General features: G+C 45.1%; 1 protein-coding gene across 1 annotated transcript; it reads right to left on the reverse strand.

Annotated features, from left to right (window-relative positions):
• Positions 1-699: 699 nt before the first annotated feature.
• LOC119776154 lies at positions 700-1,596 on the reverse strand (the record flags this gene model as incomplete). Its single annotated transcript, XM_038274429.1, has 1 exon — positions 700-1,596. A coding segment is annotated over one exon (897 nt), but the record flags the coding sequence as incomplete, so codon positions are not given.
• Positions 1,597-11,260: the final 9,664 nt, after the last annotated feature.

An 11,260-nucleotide genomic window follows, 5' to 3' on the forward strand; every position in this document is an offset into this window, starting at 1 on the left:
ATAGCGCCAAATTCACAACACATGTCATCTCAAGGCACTTTACAGTTCAACCAGATCATACAGTCAAATTGATACAAAGTTTTCTATCTAAGGAAAACCAGTTGATTGCATTGACTCATTGACTCAAATACAATCCCCCACACTAAGCATGCTTGTAACGACAGTGGAGAGGAAAAACTCCCTTTTAACAGGAAGAAACCTCCAGCAGAACCAGGCTCAGTGTGAGCGGCCATCTGCCGAGGCCGACTGGGGTTCAAGGAGACACAAGCAGAGATACAAAAAGCAGCTGTAAAAGGCGGCCCCGTCCAGGAAACACACAGCCAGGCAGACGAGCTCCAAGGCAGCTCCCATGCCAGAGGACGAAGAGAGCACATCCACTCAGTCACGGTCAGAGAAACAGGACCACACTGGAAAACAGGCCGATCTCCAACATCTATAAACAAGGGTGTTGATAGAAGCAGCACAGCTGATGTTTCTTTCCAGGATGACGTCACAGCCAAACAGGAACAGACGAGGCAAAGCTACTCTGAGGAAAAGCAGAGAGAGCAGAAGGTTAGAGATTGAACTAACAGGTTCTGCAGAGTGGGAGAATAGAGATAGAATGAAGCAGAATGATGAAAAAGGGGTCCCTATGTCCTCCAGCAGTCTAAGCCTATAGCAGCATAACTATAGAGATAGCTCAGGATAACCTGAGCCACCCTAACTATAAGCTTTATCAAAAAGAAAAGTTTTAAGCCTAGCCTTAAAAGTAGACAGGGTGTCTGCCTCACAGACTAAAACTGGTAGTTGGTTCCACAGGAGAGGAGCCTGATAACTAAAAGATCTGCCTCCCATTCTAATTTTAGAAATTCTAGGAACCACTAGTAAACCTGCAGATTGAGAGCGAAGTTCTCTGTTAGGAACATAAGGAACAATCAGATCTCTGATATAAGATGGAGCTTGGCCATTTAAGGCTTTATATGTGAGAAGGAGGATTTTAAATTCTATTCTTGATTTAACAGGAAGCCAATGAAGAGAAGCCAGGATAGGCGAGATATGATCTCTCTTTTTCATTTTCATCAGAACTCTGGCTGCAGCATTTTGGATCAGCTGAAGGCTTTTAACTACAGTTTGTGGACTTCCTGATAGTAAAGAATTACAATAGTCCAGCCTTGAAGTAACAAATGCATGGACTAGTTTCTCAGCATCACCCCTGGACAGGATATTTCTAATTTTTGCAATGTTCCTCAGATGAAAGAAGGAAATTCTAGAAACCTCTTTGATATGGGATTTAAATGACAGGTCCTGATCAAAAATAACACCAAGATTTTTTACTTTATTATCTGAAATCAGTTTAATCCCATCCAAATGAAGTGACTGGCTAATCAGTTTCTTTTTCAGAGACTCTGGTCCAAAGACTATAACTTCTGTTTTGTCTGCATTCAGAAGCAGAAAGTTAAGAGTCATCCAGGTTTTTATGTCTTCAAGACATGCCTGTAATCTATGTAATGGGTTAGCTTCATCTGGATTTATAGACAGATATAGCTGGGTATCATCAGCATAACAGTGGAAATTAATCCCATGCTGTCTAATAATTCTACCAATTGGGAGCATGTATAAAGTAAAGAGAATTGGTCCTAGCACTGATCCCTGTGGTACTCCACAGGTAACCTTTGAGCGTGTTGAAGATCTATCATTAACATGAACAAACTGAATTCGATCAGATAGATAAGATTTAAACCAGTCTAGTGCTGTTCCTTTAATTCCAACAAAATATTCAAGTCTTTCTAAAAGAATATTATGGTCAACTGTATCAAATGCAGCACTAAGATCCAACAGGACGAGCACAGATACAAGTCCATTATCTGAGGCCATGAGAATATCATTAGTGACTTTCACCAGAGCTGTTTCAGTGCTATGATGAGCTCTAAAGCCAGACTGAAACTCTTCAAAAAGTTCATTATGGTGGAAGTGATCGCAAACTTGTTTGGCAACTACTTTCTCAAGAATTTTGGATAAGAAAGGAAGATTGGATATAGGTCTATAATTGACCAAGTCATCTGGGTCAAGAGACGGTTTCTTAAGCAGAGGTTTAATTACAGCAACCTTAAAAGCTTTAGGTACATATCCCTGTAACAGAGATAGATTAATCACATCTAAAATGGAGGAGGAGATCAAAGGGAATACCTCCTTAAATAACCTGGTTGGAACTGGATCTAACATACAAGTTGAAGGCTTAGATGAAGACAATAATTTTGCTAATTCAGAGAGTTCAACTGGATCAAAGCAGTCTAAACCCGGTTCAGATTCCATGACTACCTCAGGTACAATCGCGGATAGAGGAGTGCTTATGATCTTATTTTTAATAAGATCAATCTTATTTATAAAGAATCCCATAAAATCATTGCTGCTAAGAGCAGGTGGAATGGACGGTTCAACAGAGCTATGGCTTTGAATGGGAATTAACTGGCCGTTAAATCTACTCAAACCCGCTGGACTCCGTCACTGCAACACCACAAATACACCCGGTCTATTTTAGCAGTAGTAGCGCTTTTAGCTGTTTTTAATTTATGGATGATTTATCTGTTATTCATATAACGGAAGTTTCAGTCTCAGGCCCACCCAGGGACAACGCCAATATGTTGTGCAAAAATAATGTCCTGCAGATAATGAATAGATGGTTAACTAGAACTGGAGTTACAGTTAATTATTATCCTATTCAACATCGAAAGCAAAATCAATTTAGTGTTCTTAGGTGGATAATTATAGCCCTGAATTATCTACTTACCGGTTGTTGATCCACAACTGGAGGGTTCCGGGACCGGCTGTTAAAATCCAGGTATCCACCAGTCTAGTGGCCCCAGTTAAGTTATCAGCAAAGCTATTAAATTATCAATAAAGAACCTTCTATCTCTGTTTATTCGCACTATTACCAAAAGGGATTGAGTTTGCTCTGAGTGATAAACCCTCCGTTATATGAACGACCAAAACCACTACAGATTAACCAATGATGTCTTTATTCTAATAATTCAGGATTACAGAAATCTAACATCTATGCAAACACTACACACTACTAGAAAAATAAACACGAGGTAGATTAAATGACTAGTTCAAAAGAAAAATCGAAAATAATGAATTAAACGAGATTGAAACAACGAAATAAACTATTACTGGCGTCTGAAATTGTCCAAAATATGCCAGATATTAATACATTCATTAATGTCCGCTAGCAGCAGGTATAGTGCAATTGATCAGTGTAAACTAATACATCCAACTTAAAATCAGCAAATGATTAAATGCATTAACAAAGCAGCAGGTGTAATGATAACAGTGCAATCGATCATGAACATTAATACATCCAGCTTAGTATTGGTAAATTATTGAACATGTATTAACAATAGCAGCGTTCAGCAAAAACCCCTTTTTGCCTGGCAATGTAGTGATGTGTGTGAATGGTTGTGGCTAAATGGGGACCACCCCCCTTTGTTCTCCACGCGGTGAGGGGAACAAAGACAAATGGGGGGGGGCAACCTGTAATCAAGATGGCGGCGACCACGGGGACCCCACGTGGCTGAATGTGATAACTTTATCTCTATCTCAAAGCAGAAACAACGAAGAGGACAGGAAAAGCCAAGAAAGAAAGAAAAAGCACACACTTATTTTAACCAAATAAACAAACCCTTAATCAGCACAGAAAAAAAAAAAACATCAGCATTAATTCAAAACCCTAAACTGCCTTTCTCTCGCCTGAGCACAGCAATCCTGATGCATCAAAGGGAAAGTAAATTGATTTTACTGTGAGATGCGTCGTCCGAGGGAGGTTGGCGTTTCCACGGCAACCGCAGCTTGGTTTCTGTCGGACAGAGGTTCTCTGCCACCGGTCCGCCCCTCGGGAAAGTTCAGTCAGCTCGGGCCGCAGAAGAGGGGTTGATCTGCTCACGAGTTGGAAAGGAGGGATTTCAGGAGGTGATCTTAGGAGGTGGTCGGCAAAAGAGCGTCCTCTCAGCCGATTCGTCCAAGGAAGGGGAGAACGAAGCTCCGCGGTCAGCTTCAAAAGCTTCTGTCTCCCAGTCAGCGCAGCCGCTATGCACGATGGAACACTGCGATCCGTGACTTTTGACGCAGGAAAACGAAAGCTACTTCCAGTCAGCTTTCTTCTGGTATTTCACGTGAAAGGGGGCCTCTCCTGACGGGCTGCAAACCCATGGAAAAAGAGAAAGAAAAAATGTCTGCTTCTGGCTTTTAAACCATGTGTGACAAGGGAGCACTTCCTGTGAAAGTATCGGCTGATTGGTCTGTGCCATGAGTAACATGGGGGAACTTCCTGTTGGAGTATTCGGCTGATTGGTCCATTTGAGGTGGCCGCCTCCCACAGTGGGCCGGGTCCTCTTTGTTCTTGTTTTAGAGGGAATCCTTTGTTCTCCCTTGTGGAGAAGAGAAGGGGGATGGGTTCCAGGTGGCTAACAAAGGGGGATGGCTTCAGATGGATCACCCCACTGATTTAGCTCCATTTTGGCAATATATCCCAACAGGTGTCATAGCAGAGTTGGATTGTCTGTGAATGTAAGGCGCCAGTGGTGCAGAGTCTGAGTTCAATTCCATCTGTGGTTGATGTAGCCTGGATCTTCCCACTGTGGTGGGTCAGGCAGGGGGCCGTGTCCCATCCCTGACTTCCACAGCATCAACTGGAGGAGGTTATACATCAGGAAACAAGAAAAACATGAGAGAGGGGTGGAAGAGATTGGTTGATGTATTGTGAGATTCCGTCTGTCAGTTGGGTAGGTTGGTGTTTTTGCTGGAGGGTGTTAACGTACAGCACACAGAGAGATGGAGAGTGAGGAGGACTCCAGCAGCCTTTTCCACATGGAAATACCGGTGTTATGTCGAGCTGCGTTTCCCCATCAGATACGGTTTCCCTGCATCTCCGCACAGCACAGGCGGCACAATTTGTCGCGCATGCTCCCTAAAGGCAATGGATGGGTAGATAGATAGATGTTGAAGTATCTATAACAACCCAAAAACACAGTATTTCAGAATTAGACATCACCAGTTTTTTATTTCATACACTCACCACATCTGAACGCCCTGTTAAAAACTTCACAGTTCAGATACAGTTCCCCCATGTTAAGCAGAGGAAACGCTATCTGACGGGGTTTGTAGAACCAATCATGAAGTTGGTTTTAAAAAGTGTTTCTTTAGTGAACTTATTTCTGGGAGGTAGAGCATGAACCTGGTTCTGGTTCTGAAAAGAAAAGCTTGAACTCTGATTAATATCAATAAATCAATAGAAAAATGAAGAACAAGTTGAAGAAAGCAACCAATTCTTCTTAGAATCCATCCATGTTGGGTTAGGATCTGCAAGCCAACCTTCATCAGGAAAAAAATCTGTCATTTTTCCCAATCTGGATTCAGAGGTTCTGTTTAGAGGAAGGGAATTTCTGTTCTGGACTGTTTGACCTCCAAAGGTCCAGTAGAAGATCTGCTGGTTCTATTGGAAAATCCACTTCTATTCTGAGCCTGTTTTTCTCTCCAGCAGCAGAAACCAGCCGCTGTAGAACCTCTGATCCAGAACTCAGATCCATATTACGATCTCTGGTCTATATTTTGAGTGCTTCCATTATTACTAGCTCTGTTCCTGCTCTGGTAGATGGTGTCATTAAGGTGGTTCTGCTCATTGGGTCATAACAGCCTGACTGACTTTCAAGCAACCAACAGCTTGTTTTCAAACCTGCAGATGTTCTGGTTCTGGTTCTATCTGGATCTCCTCAGGAGAACCTTGAAGAACTGTTAGCTAAATGTTAGCGGGCAGCTGCCATGTGGAAGAAAAACAACAAGATTCAGGAAGGTCTGCTTTAATATGTGTGTGAATTAGTCCATTGCACCACTGAAACCAAAACCTTTAGCTACCAGTACCAGAACCAAGCAAATGAAACCATTAAACCCAGTTGAAAATGATGTCAATATTTTGCAGTTGTTTATTGTCCTAAAACCTTCAAACATTCAACCAAAAGCAGATAGTGATTTGGCTAAAGGAGCAGAACCGGAGCGGCTGGGTTCTGGTTCTGTTCTAGACAACATTCAGTAATGATCCTTGTCTAAGGAAAGTGGAAACTTTCTCCTGCTGCCTTTGATTTGTTTACCTAAAACCTTCTTGATGAAGTTAAATGTTGAACTTTGATTTTTCAGTAACTTTAAAACATAAATCATCTTTAGCTTTGAACAGATCCAGAACCTCATAACCAAAGGAGCTTCAGAACCACTCACCTTTTAGCTGCTTTGTAGACATGATTCTGGAGAAAGATTCTTTAATCAAAGAGCTTTTTTTCTTTTTCCAATTTAGTTGCATTTCATCAACTAAATGAGAGATGAGGGGAAACTGTTCTGCTGGTCAGATGTCCTCTGGAATCCCCAGCAGAAGAGAAAAAGGACCAATACTTAGAAAAGCAGCTCACACAGCAGCAGACCTTGCAGAGGGGAAAAAGTCCAAATGGCCCAGTGATAAAAAAGAGGCAAATCAGCTACTTGTTGCTTCCTCTGAGGGGAAAACAAAGCAGGGAAATCTGTGATGTGTTTGTTCAGGATCCTGTTATATGGTTGGAGTTTCTATGTGAAATCTATCTGAAAGTTTAGCTTCAGAAGCTTCTGTAGAAAAGGTCAAAAGGAAACATTCTCACTTCTGTGGAGGTTTATTTTCTGCTTGAACTTTGCTCCTTTTAGGATTCAGGTTTCTTTCCTTCACTTAATGCCAACAATAGATGGTTTGCTCTGATTGGTCAGAACCCGCTGAGGATCCAGGAGATTTAAAGATGAAGACGAAACTTTACTGACATGTTAAAGTGATTGGTCTGTAATTTATAGTATTTAAATTGATTAAAAAAAAAAACGGACCTTTGTTGCAGGAATAAAAACACAGGTATAAAGGGTGGATACTTTAATAGAAGCTTTAACCAAAGATAGGATTGAAATGGGCTTTTTGGTAAATGTGGGAAAATATAAACGTGTTGGTGAAAAATAAAATCTGGATGTGATCTACAGTGGGCGCTGGTTGGAAATGGACACTTCACTCACGCTCCCCGTGTTTCACGAATTGTGTGAAAAACATGTGACTACTATAGCCACTAGGTGGCAGTCTGAGTCCATTTCGGCGTCCCATAAGTCAGGATTAGATAGCTCAATTAGCAAACTGGGAGGGGAAGTACGTGTTGTGAGCAGTTAGCGTAGAGGATAGAGTTAGTGGTCTGCTATTCTGAAGGTTGAGGGTTCGGTCCCAGCTGTGGCCAAGTAATGTTTTTCTTTTTTTTTAATCACTTTTTTATTACATTAGACCATAGGGATTATCATTCTACATTTTAATCTTACTGTATATGTGGTAATGTGGCCTTTTTGTTAAGTTGTTGCATGTTTTCTAATTTTGGATTTTCTTTATTTTTGAACTTGTTTGCTTGTTTTTTAATTTTATGTGTTGCATGTTTTTTTTGGGATTTTGTTTGGAGGCCACATTGCAACTCACACCTGGACACGCCCACAGTAACGGCACAGGTGTTCCTCATCAACCAAGCAGCGTGCCGACTGGGACGCTGATTTAAAAAGGCAGCTGTTTGGTTGGAGAGACAGACCGGACATGGGAAGGTTTGGTTGAAGGGACACACCGGACATGGGAAGGCCGATCTTGGAGGGAGCCGGACGGAGCGGGTGAAAGAGAAGCAGCGGGAGAGGTTTGGGAACTGACGGCCGGAGGCCCGCTGGAGCGAGGTGCAGAGACGCGCACCGGAGCGAGGTGCAGAGACGCGCACCGGAGAGACGCGCACCGGAGCGAGGTGCAGAGACGCACGCCGGAGAGACGCGCACCGGAGCGAGGTGCAGAGACGCACGCCGGAGCGAGGTAGAGAGGCCCGTCATGGAGCGAGGCGCAGAGGCACGCTGGCGAGAGGCACGTGTTGGAGGTGACCTCGCAGGCCAGCTACGCTGGAGAGGCCCACACGCGCAGAGTGCCGGAACGAGGACCCAGCGCTGGGGTGGAGGCGCGTGTTGGAGGTGACCTCGCTAAGGCCAGCTATGCTGGAGAGGCCCACACGCGCAGCGTGCCGGAACTAGGATCCAGCGCTGGGGTGGACGGTGCCCTCCATTATACCCGCCAAGTGCGCTTCTTTTAACAGACTGGGCCATTGACTCTGCTGCTCTTTACCATCTGGATTTTTATCTTTCTTTTTAATCTTTTCCCTTTTAACTTGTCTTTTTATCTCTTTTTTATTGGACTTTAATCTATTAAACTTTTTAAAGCCCTGCTCACAATCGCCGCAGTCTGTTTGGTTTTTATGTTTTTTTTTAAGATGATCGCACCTCTCGGGTGCCACATATATATAGGTCTATTATATTGCATGCCTTATAGCCACTGTTGGGATCCTCAGGCTTGCCCACCAGAGGGTGCTGAGGATCCTCTTCTGCTCTCTTTTTGTCTCTTTGTCTTAGGGCTGGAGTCACTCTCAGGTTCTGGAGATTACCCTCTGCCTCCAGCAGAGTGCGCCGTGGGTCCTCCTGAGCTGAGCCTCTCACACACCTGTGGCTGATCTACTAATCAGGAGGACCACAGTATTTAAGCTACCTCCAGACCTGGATTCCACGCCGCAGTGTTGATCTTAGTTGGTTAGCTTCCTGAGCCTCTGTTACAGAAGAATCTTTGTTATTTCTCATGCGAGATCAGATTCTAATTCTTCCTTGTCTCAGCCTCACAGGAATCCTGTCTCTTCGTGAAAGCTCTGGACGAGCTTAACCTCCTGTCTCCTCGTGAAAGCTCTGGATGAGCTTAACCTCCTGTCTCCTCGTGAAGCTTTGGAAGAACTCTCTCTCTGGCAACCTGTCTCTGGCCTGCAGCTCTGGGAGAGTTGCATCACAGGGAACCAGTTTCAAGCCTAAAGCTCTAGGAGAGCTAGCCAGCTAATCAGCCCTGGTGAGCCACCCGAAGACCCCTACGTGTTTTAACCTGAAGACTTCTTCGTGGAGTTCCCTAGAGGTTCCCATGTGGATTATCTCCTGTTTTTCTCAGTCATCCAGCCATCCCCCGCTCCCTGCACAGACTCCAGTGAACCAGCCCCAGACCCATTCTAGTCCCAGTGTTTTTCTGTGTGTATTTGGACTTTATTAAACATTTTGAACTTTTCCCCTGCCTCCTCCATGTGTGTTCTGCATCTTGGGCTTAACACTAAGAAAACCCATCATGACAGAACACTGCGGCCAAACACAAAGCCCAGCAGATCACCCCCGTCGTAGCTCAGAGAAACAGGACCCTCCTACTCCTGATCACACTCAGTCCCTCCGTGAGTTAAAATCCTCGTTTGACTCTAAGAAAACAACCGTTTCCAGATCCCACAGGCTTCCTTGGAATCGCAAGATGGCGCCTGTTCAACTTCCGGTTCCGGGTCCGTCACTTCCAGAATTCTGTCCGTCACTTCCGGTTTCAGATCCGCTTCTAAGTTCAGAATCTGCTCCGTCATTTCCTAATTTCCGTCCTTCACTATTTTCTGGTGAATCTAGTGAATGTAAAAGTTTTCTTTGGCAGTGTAAATTGTTTTTCAAGCTCAATCCGTCCAGTTTTCCCGACGACGAAAGAAAAATTGTTTTTGTTCTCTCACTTTTATCCGGTAGAGCCTGTAAATGGAAAAGGACCCGTTTTCCTTCTGAATCATCTATCAACTGTACATTCGAAGAATTTTTTAACGAATTCACTCTAGTTTTTTCTAGTAAATCTGTCGAGTCTCATGGGTTGTTTAACACTAAACAGGGAAATAGATCTGTCGTAGAATTTTCTGAAGACTTCCGGGTCAGAGCCTCTGCTTCCGGCTGGAGTGACGCTATGCTAAGAAACATCTAACTGAATGCATTAAATAAAGAGATTAGAAAAGAACTAGCAACAATAGATCAACCTTCAACCCTGGAGGAGCTTATTTGCATAGCAACCTATTTGGATTACAGACTACAAGCACGAGTCAAGCCCAGGTCTAGAAAACCAGCTCTGCCCAGTCCAGTTCAGATCTGTACAGCCCTGTTCAGTCCACTTCCGCACAGTTTAGTCCAGTTAAGCCATCACCTACATGACCGCCAGTTAGCACCATCCGTTAAAAAGATAAAAATCAAACCACAACTCACAACCCAAGCAGTCAGAGCCCCAGTAATCCAGGAGTTAGATCTCTGGAACTTCTATTACGGGGATAGGGATGATCTGTTCCCCTTCTTGTCACCTTATCATGAACCTATTAGCCCTACTCCTGAACCCGTTAGCAATTCAGCTAAACCTGCACCTGAACCCACTTACACATCAGTTAGCCTTTTGCCACAGTCAGCCCGTGAACCCGTTAGCCCAGCCTCTAATGAACCCTGACGTAAGAGACGGCGGCACCGTAAGCCAGCTCTGAGCCGTCAAAAGACCCCTGAGCCAGCCGTGAGCCGTTTTGAGTCAGTTCTGTGCCATTTTGAAACCCCAGAGTCAACTCCGAGCCGTTTTGAAACTCCGGAGTCAACTCCGTGTCTTTTAGAGACCCCTGAAGCTGCTCCTAGCAGCCAAGAGACTCCCGAGCCGATTCTTAGCCGTCTAAGGACCCCTGAGCTAGCTCTGTGTCGTCTGGAGACCCCTGAGCCTGCTCTGTGCCGTCCAGAGACCCCTGAGCCTGCCCTGTGCCGTCCAGAGACCCCTGAGCCTGCCCTGTGCCGTCCAGAGACCCCTGAGCCTGCCCTGTGCCGTCCTGAGACCCCTGAGCTAAGAATTAAGAGGGCTTCAGAATTTGGAGTTGATGGAAATATGCCTCCAAGAGCCTCTCGACTAAGGCCACAAATCGCCAAGAACCCTCCACCCACGCCTCAAGCCTCCTCAGAGCCTGAACTTGAGCCTCCTTGGGTGGTACCTCCGTTTCCAGAGGTGGACCCACAGTCGGTGGTCCCACCTGCTCCTGAGGCTGAACCACAGTCGGTGATGTCTCCTGTTCCTGTGGTGGAGCCACAGTCGGTGGCCTCCCCAGTTCCTGAGGCTGTACCACAGTCGGTGGTATCGCCTGCACCAGAGACTGAACCACATTCGGTGGTTCCGCATGTTCCTGTGGTGGAGCTGCTATCGGCGGGCTCCCCTGTTCCTGACCCTGAGCCGCAGTCGGTGGCTTCCTCAGAGCCTCCTCCAGAGCCGCAGCCGGCGGCTTCCTCAGAGCCTCCTCCTGAGCTGCAGCCGGCGGCTTCCTCTGAGCCTCCTCCAGAGCCGCAGTCGGCGGCTGTTTCTGAGACTGTTCCTGAGCTGCCG

Source organism: Cyprinodon tularosa, unplaced genomic scaffold (genome assembly GCF_016077235.1).
Source record: "Cyprinodon tularosa strain WSP-4 unplaced genomic scaffold, ASM1607723v1 ctg914, whole genome shotgun sequence".
NCBI classification, from domain to species: domain Eukaryota; kingdom Metazoa; phylum Chordata; class Actinopteri; order Cyprinodontiformes; family Cyprinodontidae; genus Cyprinodon; species Cyprinodon tularosa.